This window comes from Heterocephalus glaber, unplaced genomic scaffold (assembly GCF_053883595.1).
Source record: "Heterocephalus glaber isolate CG9 unplaced genomic scaffold, H.glaber_assembly_v1.0 deba00001428, whole genome shotgun sequence".
Taxonomy (NCBI): Eukaryota; Metazoa; Chordata; class Mammalia; order Rodentia; family Bathyergidae; genus Heterocephalus; species Heterocephalus glaber.
Window position 1 is genome coordinate 22,459,528 of NW_028258293.1, and position 16,482 is coordinate 22,476,009.

At 42.7% G+C, this 16,482-nt stretch overlaps 1 protein-coding gene across 26 annotated transcripts in view; it reads right to left on the reverse strand.

Annotated features, from left to right (window-relative positions):
* The window catches only part of Ppfibp2 (PPFIB scaffold protein 2), a 156,735-nt gene that overhangs the window by 82,465 nt on the left and 57,788 nt on the right, over positions 1-16,482 (reverse strand). The window contains exons 1-2 of one of the 26 annotated variants that reach the window (XM_087211772.1): positions 12,729-12,988; positions 12,009-12,086 (exon numbers count right to left, since the gene is read on the reverse strand). The exons of 12 other annotated variants lie outside the window; for them this stretch is intronic. In XM_087211772.1, coding sequence (XP_087067898.1) covers positions 12,009-12,056 — 48 coding nt within the window. In that variant the 5' untranslated portion in view covers positions 12,057-12,086; positions 12,729-12,988. 13 more of the 26 variants (XM_087211771.1, XM_087211776.1, XM_087211786.1 and 10 more) reach the window with 13 other exon arrangements.

Consider the following 16,482-nt stretch of genomic DNA (forward strand, 5'->3'; position numbering starts at 1 on the left):
GGAGAGTGAAGAGAGAGAGAGAGATCTCAATGCAGAAGAGAGAGGGTGATGGCCAGCAAAATATACTCCCTGGGCCCCAGCTCACAGCCTAGGAGGGGCAGCTCAAACTTGCAGATGCACACTTACTACAGGTGATCCCAGAGGCCTCCATAAAGAAACACACCAGTGGACGCAGTGTACTACAGTGGCTGGTGAGTTATTCAGGTCCCTAGGAGAGGGACCAACTGAGCTCAGAACTAAGAGCAGCTGTGGGTTGGCTCCATCTAGCAGCTCAAAATGTTAGGGTGAGGCACAACTGAGTTCAAGTCAGCAGGAAGTCATAGTGTTGAGTTTAAGCTAGCAGAGAGCTGAGTTCAAGCCAGCAGGAGGTACACATAGTGCTACAGGCTGAAAAAAATCAGGTTCTAGCCTCACAGTGAGAAATCAGTCTGCACTTCAGTGGAACTAAATGTGCAGCCTTGCTATGAGTATCCACTACCCTGCCATAAATCTATAGCTGGCTAGCTGGGATTAATTAACATGGATCTGGGCTCTGTCTGCCCACTCTGTCATTCCCTGAAGTGGGCATTCTTTTTCTTCTTTTTGTCCTTTTGTTTCTGTTTTGTTTTCTTTTTTTCTTGATTTGTATGTCCTTGTTTTTATATGAGTGTGAACATTATTTCTAGTTTATTTGTTGTTGTTGTTCTGTTCTGGTTTTTATTTCCTCCTTCTCTCTTCCCCTCTTGTCTTCACCAATTTCCCAAAGTTCGAGTAATCTTCCTTTGTCCTCCAGCCTTGCTTCTAATCTCTTTCTCTTCTTCTATTTCTCTATTTGTTCTCCCTAACTCCTTTTAAATTTTCTCCCCTGAGGGTAAAATTGCCACATTGAGGGCATATTTACTGTATACAATTTCCTGGTTTTAGATTTTGTTATATAACCACAAATGTAGTTCATACAGTTAAAGGTGACAAATTAATAGTTACCACAGTTTTCATTTTCTAGGCTGTGTTTGATGCTATTGTTATTGCTGACTGTACTACTTTAGCCAAGGGGACATAATTGTTCTAATCGGATGTTCTTCTTGGTATGCCACGACTGAGATTGCCTAAGGGTCATAAACAATATTATAGGCCAGTGCCAAAGAACCAGGGGCTAGGCCAAATAGGCAGCAACTTCTCATCCTCAATAAATTGAAGAGGTAGGATCTTGCAACAGACTCAAAACCCACAAGCCAGCTATGCCTGGAAGACAGCTCTGACTCATCATTTCTTAGGAGTTCTAAATATTAGCAATAAAGCTACATGCCATAAGCAATTTATAAGCATCAACCTAGGAATTAAACTAAAAAATAAAATGGAAAATGAGAAGAAATTCAAACAAGATGCAACTCCAGACTTCCAGCTCACCAAAGGCAAACCCAGGGGGCAACAAGGTGGAACAATTGGAAAGCCACCCATCTGGACTCTGAAGTCTAGAAAAAATAAAAGCAGAAATAGATCCCGCCACTCCCAGCCCAGAGGAAAGGGCTTTTGGGCCATCATCACTACCGCCTCTCCTGGCCCGGTCCCAACCCTCCCAGCTTAGAGGAGGTAAGCCCTGAAAGCAACAACAACACCCACCCTGCCCCACCCCAGTCGAAATGAGAAAACATGTAAATAAGTCTCAAAACCAGACTTCCAGATCACCTACAGCAACCCCAAAGGGAAATGAGATGGAACACTCTGATACTCAACCACCTGGACCCAATGAACTGGCAACAAAAGGGGATCTGGAAAAAATAAAATCAGAAATAATTTCTCAGATAACAGGAGAAATTGTGCTCCTAGTGCAAGACATGATTAATAAATCTAGAGAGGAGCTCAGGAACATGATGGAATCCCAACATAGGAAACAAATGGAATCCATAATACAGATGCAAATAGATTTCCAGGACATGAAAAACTCCATTGAAAGTCTACACAGCAGAATGAGCCAATGTGAGGACAGAATTTCAGATATAGAAGATAAGATTGCAATTAATGACCAGGAAAAGAAAAATTGCTTCAAAATTGTAAGGGAACATGAGAAATCAATCCAGTAGCTGCTAGATGATGCAAAGAAGAATAACATAAGACTGATTGGAGTCAATGAAGAAAGAGGAGAGAGTGCAGGTGGTATAAAAAAATCTATTCACAGAATTAATGGCAGAAAATTTCCCAAGCAGAGGAAAAGAACTTGACATACAGATAAGTGAGACATATAGGACTCCAAATAGCCTTGATCAAAAAAATCTACACATAGGCATATAAGTGTTAAGATTCCAGAAACTCAACAGAAGAACAAAGCTCTACAAGCAGTGAGAGAAAACAAACTAATCACATACAAAGGAAAGCCCATCAGAATCACAGCAGACTTCTCAACACAAACCATCAAGGCAAGAAGAGCTTGGAGTGACACATTCCAAGCCCTAAAAGAAAACAGCCTCCAACCCAGATGGATGTACCCTGCAAAACTATCTTTCAAAATTGATGGAGAAATAAGATACTTTCATGACAAAGAGCACCTTAGGAACTTTGTGAATACCAAACCAGCACTCCAAAGAATTTTACACAATATCCTAGGAAGAGACATTGAGGATCACAACCCCAGGAAGCAAAGCAGAATGAACCCATCTGGCATGACAAGAAATTAAATGTAAAGGGGGAGAACCCAACAAAAAGAAAAAGTCATGGCAATGACAAGTCAATACATTTCAGTTATAACCATCAACATTAATGGTCTCAATTCACCAATCAAAAGAAATAGACTGGCAGAATGGGTCAAGAAGCAAAATCCAACAATATGCTACATACAAGAAACACACTTAATTCAAAAGGAAACTCATAGACTGAAAGTAAAAGGTGGAAAACAATACTCCATGTGACAGGAACCCACAAAAAAGCAGGAGTAGCTATCCTCTTTGCAGATCAAGTAGATTTCAAACCAACACTGATTAAGAGAGATGAAGAAGGACACTACATCCTTGTAAAGGGAACAACCCAAGAAGAAGAGATGACAATCATAAATATTTATGCACCAAACACCAGTGCACCCAACTATATAAAACAAATACTAACGGACATGAAAAGTCATATATGCATTAATACAACTGTACTGGGGGACCTCAACACCCCACTGTCACAAACTGATAGATCAACTAGACAAAAAATAAGTAAAGAAATACTAGAACTCAATCGAACTCTTGAACAAATGAACTTAACAGATGTTTGCAGAGTCTTCCACCCCACAAAATCAGAATACACATTCTTCTCAGCTGCACATGGGTCATTCTCAAAAATAGACCCCATACTCACACATAGAACATGTTTAAGTAAGTGCAAAGGAATTGAAGTTATCCCCTGTATATTATCAGAACATAGTGGGATGAAATTGGAGATCTATAGCAAAAGAAACTCAAAAAATTTCATAAACACGTGGAAATTGAACAACACACTTCTGAATAACCAATGGGTCACAGAGGAAATTAAAGAAGAAATCAGACAGTTCCTTCGATTAAATGACAATGACAATACAACATATCGGAATCTATGGGACACAATGAAAGCAGTCTTACGAGGGAAATTCATAGCAGTGAATACGCATATTAGGAAAACAGAACAAGCCCAATTAAACAACCTGATGCTGAACCTCAAGCTTCTAGAAAAAGAAGAGCAGGACAAGCCCAAAGTTCATACAAGGGAGGAAATTATAAAGATCAGAGGAGAAATCAATGCAATGGGGATTAAGAGAATGATACAAAAGTTCAATGAAGCCAAGAATTGGTTCTTCGAAAGAATCAACAAAATTGACAAACCTTTAGCCAACCTTGTCAGAAAAAGGAAAGAAAAGGCCCAAATCCATGCAATTAGGAATGAAAAGGGTAAAATCACAACAGACCCAGCAGAAATCCAGAGGATCATCAATACCTACTTCCAGAACCTATATGCCAATAAGATGGACAACACAGAAGAAATGGACAGATTCCTGATACATATGAATTACCAAAGTTGAATGAAGAAGACCTAAAAATTCTCAACAACCCAATATCAACCAAAGAAATTGAAAATGTAATTAAAAACATATCAACTAAGAAAAGCCCAGTCCCTGATGGCTTCACTGCTGAATTCTACAAGACATTTACAGAGGAACTACTGCCACTACTGCTTAAACTCTTTAAGGAAATTGAAAGGGAAGCAATACTCCCAAATTCATTCCTGGAAGCAAGCATCACCTTGGTCCCCAAAGCAGAGAAAGACCCAAATGAACAAGAGAACTATAGGCCAATCTCACTAATGAACATAGATGCAAAAATCCTTAATAAGATAAACGCAAACAGAATGCAGAAGATCATCAAAAAGACAATACATCTTGATCAAGTGGGATTCATCCCAGGGATGCAGGGATGGTTCAACATATGCAAATCATGGGCCGGGGATTTAACCCAGGGGTTCTGCCACCTGCTTCACAAGTGCAAGGACCGGAGTTTAATCCCTAGTGCCAAAAAAACAAAAAACAAACAACATATGCAAATCAACCAATGTAATACACTATATCAATAGAAAAAAACCATATGATTATCTCCATAGACACAGAAAAAGCATTTGACAAAATCCAACATGCATTTATGATAAAAACCCTACCAAAAATTGGAATAGATGCTCTCTACCTCAAACTGATAGAAGCCATCTATGAAAAACCAACAGCCAGTATCATACTAAATGGTCAAAAACTGAAATCCTTCACACTAAAAGCAGGAACAAGACAAGGATGTCCACTATCACCACTCTTGCTCAATATAGTTTTGGAAACATTAGCCAGAGCAATTAGATGAGAGAAAGAAATAAAAGGAATAAAGATAGGAAATGAAGAAGTCAAATTGTCATTATCTGCAGATGACATGATACTCTATATAGAAGACCCCAAGAACTCCACCAAAAATCTTCTAGACTTAATAACCAAATTCAGTCAAGTAGCTGGTTACAAGATCAACACACAAAAATCAATAGCTTTCCTCCACACAAATGACAAACTCACTGAGAGAGAAATAGGGCAAATAATTCCTTTCACAATAGCATCCACAAAACTGAAATACCTAGGAATCAACCTAATGAAAGAAATCAAAGATCTCTTCTCTGAAAACTATGGCATTCTGAAAAGAGAGATTGAAGATGAAATCAGAAAATGGACAGACATCCCCTGCTCCTGGGTAGAAAGGATTAATATAATGAAAATGGCCATACTTCCAAAACTGCTATACAGATTCAATGCAATTCCAATTGAGATCCCAGCAGTATACTTCATAGACCTTGAGAAAACAATCCAAAAATTCATTTGGAACAAGAAGAGACCAAGAATAGCAAAAGCAATTCTAGGGAACAGAGACATGGAAGGGGGTATCACAATCCCCAACCTGCAACTATACTACAAAGCTACTGTGATAAAAACAGCATGGTACTGGCAAAGAAACAGACCTGAGGACCAGTGGAACAGATTACAAGATGCAGAAACAACACCAGACACACTCAGCCATCTCATCTTCAATAAAGGAGCCAAACACCCTCACTGGAGGAAAGATAGCCTCTTTAATAAATGGTGCTGGAAAAATTGGGCTTCAACTTGCCAAAGAGTAAAACTAGACCTATATCTCTCACCATGCACTAAACTAAAATCAAAATGGATTAAAGATCTAAATATTAAAATAGAAACTCTGAACCAGTTGGAACAGAGGTTAGGTAGAACCCTTGAAGACATCGGTGTAGGAAAAGATTTTATGAACAAAACCTCAGTTTCCTGTGAACTAGCACAAACAGTCAACAAGTGAGATCTCCTCTTATTAAAAGGCTTCTGCACAGCAAGAGAAACCACCAACAGTGTGAAGAGACAACCCACAATGTGGGAACAAATCTTCACCTGCTCTTCCTCAGACAAAGGTCTACTATCTCGAATCTATAAAGAACTTAAAAAGATCAGACCTCCCAAATTTAAAGACCCAATCCGAAAATGGGCATCTGAAATGAACAGACATTTCTCAGACAAAGAAATACAAAAAGCAAATAAATACATGAAAAAATGTTCAACATCACTGGTCATTCTAGAGATGCAAATGAAAACAATGCTGAGATTCCACCTTACTCCAGAAAGAATGGCTGGTATCCTGAAATCAACCAATAACAAATGCTAGTGGGGCTGTGGGGAAAGAGGAACCCTGCTCCACTGCTGGTGAGAGTGTAGACTGGTGCAACCACTGTGGAAATCAGTATGGAGATACCTCAAAGAACTAAGACTGGAAGTCCCATTTGACCCTGCTATTCCACTGCTGGGGATCTTCCTCAAAGAATTAAAAGAATCATACCACAGTGATATATGTGCACCCATGTTCATAGCAGCACAGTTTGTGATAGCTAAAACTTGGAAACAGCCCAAATGCCCATCAACTGGAGACTGGATCAAGAAAATGTGTTTTTTTTAATAAAATGGAGTACTACTCAGCCATAAAAAATGAGAAATTAGAGACATTTATAGCTAAATAGATGCACATTGAGGCAATACTCTTAAGTGAAATAAATAGGACACACATGTATAAATACCGAATAGTTTCTCTGGTGTGAGAAACTGAAAGTGTAAATAAGGACTAAAATGTATGACAGGTAATGTGAAATAGAAAGAAAATGGGCAGAAGGGAAGGAAGTGGGAGGGGTAGGGGAAAGGAAAGAAGGGAATGGAATTAATATGAGAAAATGGAAAAATAGGAGCAAAATCTTTGTAAATAGGGAGGAATTCAGGGGTTGAAGGGAGGGCTAGGCAAGGGTGAAAAATAAGAACCAAGAGAGATTATGTAAAGGTGCAAATTTCCAATGATGAATGTCATTATATTGTATACCTAAAATGTACCAATGATTAGAATGAATAATCGATAATGCAAAATAGGAAGGAAAGATCCAAAGGGGTAGGGATATTGGCAGGGGCAGGGGAAAGGAAAGAAGGGAAAGGAAAAATGCTGAGAAGTGGATAAAATGGAAATAAAGTCTTTGTAAATAGGGAAAGGTGGAGGGGGTGAAGGGAGGGCTAGGAATCGGGAAAAAACAAGAACCAAGATGCATCATGTAAAGGTACAAGTTCCCAATGAGAAATGTAAATGTGTTGTATACCTAAAATGTACCAATAAAAGAATTTAAGAAAAAAATTAAATAAAATAAAAGCAGAAATAATTCTCAGATAACTACAGAGATGGTGACCACAATGAAAGACATGGTTAGTGACTAGAGAAGATACAGATAAAAAAAATAAACAAGCTTAGGAAAGAGATGGAAACCATGAATGCCCAACATAGGAAATAAATGGAATATGTGAAACAGATTCAAATAGATATCTAGGAGATTAAAAATTCCATTGAAAGTATACACAACAGAATGAGCCAGTGTGAGGACAGAATATCAGACAAAGAAGACAGGATTGCAGTAGGCGATCATGAAAAGAAAGATTTCTAAAAAATACCAAGAGACTATGAAAAATCAATCCAACAGCTGTTAGGTGATACAAAGAAGAATAACATAAGATTGGACTCAGTGCAAAAGCACAAATGACAAAAAATCTGTTCACAGAAGTAATGGCAGAAAACTGCTCAAGCATGGAAAAATAATTTTTGTTTTTTTGGTACTGGGGATCGAACTCCGGTCCTTGTGCTTGCGGAGCAGGCGGCGGAACTTCTGAGCTAAATCCCCAGCCCAAAAATAATTTAACATACAGATAATTGAGGCATATAGAACTCCAGTTAGCCATGATCGAATATAGGGATCTGGAGTAATCAGAGATTGTCAGTAGTAATCAGTGTCACCATCCCCATAACCAACATTTATGATATACTTTGTAAGCACTTTACATATATTCAACTATTTCTCTGTATCTTACAGTCAAGAAAATTGAATCTCAAGAAGTTTAAAACATCCAGGGTTACAAAGAGATGAGAGATGAGCCCAAGCAATCTAGGGGTAGGAGTCATGCTCTTAACAACTAAAAATGACTTTCACAGAGGCTGCTGCCTACTTCTCCAGCTTCCACTGCTGTCTAACATGAAAGCAAGGCAAGTCAGATACTTAGGAGTCTCTTTGTCTTTGCAGCTCTTCTGGGGCAAGTGGCCAGGCTACTGGATCAACTATTTGAGAACCAAATGACATTGAATAAAGTCTCACATTAACAGCTTTAGTTCATTCTACATTCTACTGCAGAACACAAGCCAATTGCATAGTACAGTCACAGTGATTCCTTTTTTTTTTTTTTTTTTTGGTGATATTGGGTTGGAATTTGGCTTAGATACTAAAAGAGCAAGGGCCAGGGATTTAGTTCAGTGGTTCTGGCGCCTGCCTTATAGGCACAAGGTCTTGAGTTCAATCCTCGGTACCAAAAAAAAAAAAAAAAAAAAAAACCATATCTAGATACTAAAAGAGCAATATGAAGAATGTGGGGAGCAGTATGAAGATGCTGACATTGCTACAATTTCTGTTCCTGAGAAAATGAACTTCTGCTCTGTAAGGAGTGAATGGGCCCCACAGACCCTGCTGGGAGCTATTTTCAGAGGCTCTTTCATGGCTATGTGGGTTGGATCCACTGACCTCAATAAAAGACAAGTGTGAGTTATCGGTGAGTCAGGTACCAAATAGCTGAGGGGGCTGAAGCACTGTGGGTATTTGTGGCAGGAATTACCTGGTACTTAGGCTATTTCTGTTAGAACAAACTGGGTGATCAGCCCTGATTCATTCAGCAACCAGAGCTAAGTTGGCCAGAACCAGCAGGTAACAGGGCCTCTGGTTACCTATGATGGGCTAGGTTGTTGCTGCCTCTTCTGGTTTGCTTGGTTTGAGATCTTGATGTAGAACATGGGAAGGAAAGGAAACTACAGATGAAGGACTAAATAGTTTGAGATGCACTACTAAGAGAGAACCAATCAACTGTCACCTGTTTCTTTTGCAATTTCCTCTTCCTAGTAATAGCCGATAGGCAAGCATATTACTGAATGTTCCCTACATGCACAGTACTATGCTAAGCATTTTATATGCATTAATCTTACTTGAATCTCACAAAACCTATAGGTGGCAAATACTATCTTTCTTATTTTACATACAAAGAAATTCAGACTTTTGGGCTAACCTACCTAAAATCACATACCTAGTAAATGTGGCAAATCCAGGATTCTAATCCAGGTTTCACTCCAAATTGTATGTTAATAACTATAATAGGACACACTATTCTACCCCTCAAAGAAGTAATGTTTCTTTTCTGAGCAAATATTTATCCTCAATCCCTGTCCCTCCCCAAACATGTCTCCCTCTTTCTCTGATGCATTACCCTTTTGTACCTGTCAAGGAGCAGGGGCACCTGCCCTGAGCACCAGGTCACACCACATCCAGGCACCTCTTTTTCTGGATCCCACCCCTTTATGTGGAACAATGAAGGAAACAGTGTTTCTACCTTCAAATTCATGGATTTAGAAAAACCTGCTCTCTATAAGGAAACACATGACAAGGACAGGTAAGCCAGGCATGTAGGAAATGCTGGAGACCTGGGCTGAAGGAGCTCAGAGAGGGATGGGGTCAACAAACTAACTATGGGGAAGGAGCCTGATGGAGTCAGATCAAGAGGGTGGCAATCAGAGAGGAGGAGGAAAACATCGGAAAAGAGGGAATATATTTGGGAGTTCATCAAGGTAGATATAAAAGATGAAACTAAAAGAGTAACTGGAGATAGAGTTGGAAGAAGTATCGATGGCCAAGCAAGCTAAAGAATGTGAGCTTTCTCTTCCAAACTATGAATGAGTCTCGGATATTCACATTCAGGGTCACAGGATGAAAGGAATTTTTTTAAAAGGAGATTTTAAAACTCTGGCAATAGTATTTAGGGCAAAGAACTGAGAACACACTCAAATAATACTGCTTATGACATATTGCTTATGACTCAGACATACTTCTTAGTGTTCAACACTATATGTTTTGCTTTTTTAAATGCCCACCTCTAAAAGTAGAGGTGCTATGAGCCATTATGGAGTTTCTCTCAGCAAACTTCCAACTCTCCACAGAAGCCAGAGCTCACACCTTGGTCCCAGGACAGATGAGGCCTTCTGACATTGCAACATGTACAGAATTAGCTCCCTCATTAGGTACAGATTTACATCTGCCCTATGGCTGCATTATGGCTCCTATAATCCCAGGCACACTGGGACTGGAAGGAGCTCTCAGTCAAAAACTTCATTTTAGCAATGAGGGAATAAAGACTAAGTATGGGAAGTATGCTTACCTAACCTCCTCCCCCAGTGAGACAAGCGTTTTAAAAGCTTAAGGGGATGCAAACTTTGCCACAAAATCTGGTCATCTAAACATGTTCTCTAGTGGATGTGATGCTCTACTCCCTGGCAACCCAGGGGCTGAGCACAGATGGGATCTCTGCTGGGCTCTAAACTAATAATTTTCCATGTACTTGGCAGAAGAGATGAAGAAGACTGGGGCTGGGAGACAGAGAACAGGGTTCAAGACCAGGGTGCACCACCAGTGGCTAAGACACTGATAACTACAAGGTTCTTAAGCTCCCTTGGGCTTTGCTAAATGACGGGTTTGTGCTAGTTGATCCCTATAAGCTGTACAGCTCTATAATTGTGTTCAGCGACTTCAGTTTTCTTAACACAGCTTCCCATATACCACATCACAGCTAGAGAGTAATTTCCTTAAAATGTAAATTGGACCCCACAGTATATCTATCGCCTGTCACTCCTTGCTACAAGCTCCCCATCGTACAAATAACTGTCTCCCACCATAGCCTTCATTTGATCTGGCATCTTCCTGCCTCTATCCACAACGGTGAACTCACCCACATAGGCTTTCTCTCAGTCTCGAAACTTGCCAGACTCCCTCTTCCTTTGCACAGATCACCCATTTTGTGTGGAATGTCCCTTGCCTGGTTTCCACCTGATTCGCTACTCCTACTTTTTCAGGTTTCAATGCATTGTTATTTCCTCAAAGAGGGCTCCCTGACCCACCTTCTCAGTCATCAGTGGCTATCCTGTGCCTTCTGTTGCTCTTCTTTACCACACTTATCAGTTTGTGTTCTGAAGTGTATTTCCTGGGACCGTGTACTCTCCATCTCTGGCATTCCGTGGAAGGTCCCCAAAAGACTGGTTCTTGCTTAGTACCATCAGTGCCAGGAGCCTAGTATTTGCTGAGAAGGGAACACGCTGGCCAGCTAGGCCAGTGATTGAGAATGGGGGAGTAGGGAACTGTGTGTCCCTTCTGAGCTGGACATTTCTTGACCCTCCTTTCCTTCTTGAGTTACAATGTCAAATCTCTTATCTGACAGCTGCTCTTGACCTTCCTGCCTCTGAAAAATATCCAGCTTAAGACTCCTCAGTCTGAAGATAAAAGCAAACATATCTTAGACGATTTAAAGGCAGCCAGAGAAGAAGAGAAAGCCTGAGTTCTATGTGCACAGCGCAACTCAGCCTGCAGTGCTCATTCATTCTTCAATCACACACACACCGAGAACTCCCCTAAAGTCCTCCTCTGGAAACGAAGCGGCCCCGTCTGCTGGCAGCAGACATACCCTCCACACTCGATAACACGAGAGCTGAGAACGAGTTAAACAACTTCCGAATTCAGAACATTTAAAAAGGCAGCAGCTTCCTTTCTGTGTCCTCAAACGAAAAGGCAGTGGACACATTATTCTGGTCACAGTGTTTGGAGTCTCTGACTGTTTAAGAGTCAAAGTTAAAATAACCAACTTTCCTCATCACTCTTGCCTTTCTGAACAGAGAGGTTCATTCACCAGAATGTGAGGGCAGAAACAAAGACAGCTGACTGTTTTCTCCCCTGGTGTCTATAATTAGGCTCTTATGAAGATCTTGGCCACAGCAGAGCTCTGCTGGACAAACACCTCCCTCTGTGACACACACACACACACACACACCCCCGAAATGTCTCTCCCCTCACCCATTTCTACAGAGACCCAGACAAAGCACCCAGTCACTTACCCTCTTCAGCCAGGAGAAATGCTTGTAAACATCAATGTCCCCATCCATGCTGGGCACCCATGTCAGCAGTTAAGAGTCCTGCGTTGAAAAAGCCCTTTTTCTGGCTGGAGACCAAGTCCTCTCCTCTTCCTTGCCTCTGCCCCCTCCCCCGCAGGAATGCCAAGCTGTGTTCAGATTTCCCCACTTCCCCGGCCTGCGCCCTTCAGCCTTTCCCTAAACAGTTTTAGACACACAAGCACAGAGACCAGACGGTGCTGCTCCAGGGTCCTCCCCCACTGCCCCCACAGGCAAGCACACCCACACGCACACACTGAGGCACGGGACTGGGATTCAGAACCCTGTAGAGCAATCAAGCTTCATAAAGAGGCAGGAAAAAAAGAAAGACTTGGACAGGGGTCATAAACACACACACACACACACACACACACACACACACACACACACACAGTAACATTTTCCTCAGTGATAGTACCAGAGCCTACCAGAGGGAAATAGTCCTGAAGAAAATTCCTTGTCTGGCTTCCCTTTTCTGGAGTGGCTGGAACTCATTACTGAGAGCCCCCAATTTCCTGTCTCTGCTTCACTTTGCATTTACCCACGGGCTCCCAGCTGCTGTCAGTTTATTTGGGACTGGGGAGATGACTAAAAATAAGTTCTGCTCTTGGAGGAGCCTGCTGGTTCCCACACGAAGCCTGATCCCCACCCGAAGCCCACGCCTACCCCTTTTACAGGCGGTCAGCAGGCTGTGCTCTGAGGGAAGCGTGTTGTTTCCAAAACAGAACAGATTCTGAACCAGCTCCAGTCCGGATTCTGGGTACTGTGATGTGCCAGTCCCTGGGCGGGGTGTTTGTTGTCCCTGGGCGCTGCTGGCACCAACTACCAGATACCGACTGCTACAACTGAGAGACCTTTGCCACTCACTCCCTCGGGGGAGTGTGGCTCTGGGCTCTTAACTCCCTGGAGGCCACATTCCACACCACTGTCAGGCCCCAAGTTTGCCCCCTTTCTGTCCCCCACTCTGCACAACCTGCTTTACAAACCAAGGAGTTGAAAAAAAGGGTGAGGCCACTTCACAGGCGTCCTCATGACTTGGAGAGCTGCTCTGGTAGGAAGGGGCCCTGCAAAGGCTGGAAGGCAGGGGAGCTGTGTGGTTTCCTACCCACAGGTCACATGATGGCTTTCCAGGGTGGTCTCCCCAGATACCACCCCACACTCCTCCTCATACTCTGTCTTTCCTCTCTTGCCCTGCCCTTAATGTGCGGCCTTTGGCTATGACTGATTATGAAAGTGATCTTTGAAGTGGGTGCAGTGGGAACAGTGGTTACATGCAAGGGCTCTGCACTCTGCTGTCCTAAATGACTTGCAGACACACATCTTGTGATTGCAGGGGGCCTTTCCCCATTTGTGACTTTCCTGCAAGTCCCAGCCTAAAGAGAAGTCTCTACTTACTGGGTGCCAGCAGCCCTTTGGCAGGCCTGGCATCAGTATCTACCACAGTTCAGAAACAGAGTACAAAAGACAGGGCAGAAGCCAGGCCTGGCAGCACAGTCCAGGCAGGCTGGCCAGGTCCCTGTGATCACAGAGGCAAAGGGGGAGGGCTATCGCCAGCAACTGACAAGGAGGAGAAATAAATTCCAGGAGACACACCCAGATCAGAGGCCAGGAGGAAAAGCGGGCTCTGCAGCCCTGCTCTGAGCTCTGGATCTCTTTCTTTGCCCCTGGCCTAGTTCCAGAGCATAGCCCAGGATACGCCTTCCCCCCAGCCAGGTTCCTTGCCTGGACCATGGGATGTGCTTATGAAGAATATCTTTAAGGTTGCAGGTATAGGGAGGTCTTTTTCTTTTTCTTTTTTCTTCTGTCTAGAAGCCTGAGAAAGTCAAATGAAGAAATCTGTTTGATCAACACACACTTCTCCAATACCCAAAGCAAAAGTCACTGCCTTCCTCCCCTGGGTAGATAAGAAATACCACATGACATGTAATAAACATGGCTGCTGCAGAGAAATGGAGGCCCACTCCCAGTAGGATGGGAGAGATACTCTTCTTGGAGGGGCTCAGGGCGCTTCTTTAGGTTCAGGTACAAGAGAAGAGGAGACGAGTGTGAGGGCTGCTCCTTATCAGCCTTGCTAACCCCTCAGAAAGGTGGCTCAGGTGCAGCCTGCAGGCAGCCTCTGCTCACAGCCTTCCTTCACTTCTACTGAGCACCATACTCCTTTCTAGTTCACTGAACTACAGCTAAATCATGGCCAGTGGTTGGTCAATGAGCCTCTCCACGCACCAGACTAAGAAAGTGCATCTGATTTCTGACTCACTTTTCTAACTTCCATGCCTAGGCCAATTCCTGGGAGACAGTAGGAATTTAAGCATTCTTTGAATGGGAAAATAAGGCACAAATGATACGACCAGCCAAATAAGACTACAATTCTACTTGGAGAAAATAGAGACTTTAAGTCTGTTACCCCCAGGTAAAGATGTTGAACTCAAGAGGAAAATAAAGAGCCAAATCCATCTGTTAGTTCAACTAACATGTGAAAAGAGAGCAGCCAGAGGAGGGGAGGAGAAGATGAAGGGAGGAAGGAAGCCAGACAAACTGAGCTAAATTCTTGACATTTTTATGCATCCTCAAGTAGCAATTCTTACCTCAGTCTTTTTTTTTTTTTTTTTTGCTTTGCTTTCTTAAAAAATGCCAAAGTGTATTTTACTCGCATTATAATTCAACCCCCAAATTCACAAAATACCACTCCCAAAGATCTAGGAGCCAGGCACAGACATGTGGCCGGTGAGTGAGCTGGGGTGAATGAATGCAGGTGCTTCAGCACCTGCTCCCTCATGAGTAGGCCAGTGATGGCCCTAGCCAGGGCTCCCTTACATGCTGGTGAGGTGGACCATGGCTTGTTCACACTCGCCCCAAAGGCCAGCCCAGCCAGGGGAACCTCACAGTGACACAGTTGAATCACAGAGGATCGAATAAGTCACTGAAAATATTCATAAGATATATGCAAAGTATTACTTGTATGGAAAAATCTCTGATTCTCTGAAAACACTTTTCATCAGATTATCAAAACAGTCCATGACCACTATTAAGCTAGAAGCCTGGGTTTTACCTGGCCTAAGCAATTATCCCTTAATATTTAAGCTGCCCTTCTTATCAGGTGGTCATGGGGGACACTGGCCTTCCTGCTTCATTACACCCCTCTTCTGAGATGGAGTCTCAAGGACCTCAAAAGTACACAAATACGTGTCACCCACTGACCATGACAGTTCTCAGGGCTGTTCCAGGAGCACCTCACTTACATACAGTCAGAACAACTCAGTGCTGCCTGGAATCTGAGGCAGCCAGCTGGGCTAAAGGGCAGGATACTGTGAGACTGAACATCCTGGGAGTAGAAACACAGGGAGGAGACCAGGGTGGTCAGGAGTGGACAGGAGAACTCATTATGGCTTGCTCCCATCCTAACTTGGCATCTAGAAGAGAATCTCAGGATTTTCATCTATTTAGCTGAAATGCCAAGGAATGGCTGAGGAGGATGCCTGAGGTCTTACTTTTGCCAGGAACCAGAAATCAGCAACATCTTACCAGGCAGAACTGCGGATCGGATCACCAAGGGTCTTGTGGGTCAGGTGCCATTCTCTAAGCCATCATCTGTATCCTGGGCTCTGCTTAGCCCAGAGCTTTGGCCTCTGGGCTGTGGTGACAATTGCCAAGACACCCGTTTATCAATCAGATATAGGCTTGTGTCCTTCAGCAGACATGGTGCATGGGGGCCACCACTCATGAGAAGAGAGGGAGGAGGAGGAGAGGGAAGATCTCAGTGGAGGAAGTCCTGACCATGGAGCTGTATCCTGGCCATCTTCACCCAGGTCCCCCGAGCACACCAGCATGGGGAACCCACCTCCAAAATGAATTAGGACAAGGGCCAGGCAGTAAATATTTTAGTCTCGGTGAACCATAAAGTCTCTATCATACTCAACTCCGTTATTTGTAGCATGAAAGTGGCCACATCCAATGTCTAGACCAGTGAGAGTGGCTATGTCCCAGTAAAACTTTATTTATGGACACTGTAATTTGAATTTTATGCCATTTTCACATCACAAAATATTCTTGTGATTTTTCTTCAATCATTGAAAAATATGAAACTCATTCTTAGGTGATGGGAAAAAAAAAAAAACAGGCAGCAGACCAAATGTAGCCCATAGTTCCTCACTCCTTGTCAGGACAAAACTTCCCCATCTATAATTAATTGTCTGGGCTAGAGAAGGTTTTAGTAAAACTGCAGATTCCAATCCAGCAGGTTGGCAATGGAACTTGAAATTGTGTACTGCTAACAAGTTCCCAGGAGACGCTCATAGTATTTGCTCCAGAACGGTACCTGGAGCAGCAACAGGTTAGGGAGCTACTTTCAGAAGTTACTTGAAGCAATGGAGCAATACATTTGAAGCAATACATTTCCTGGAGCCTCTCAGCCTTCCCACCT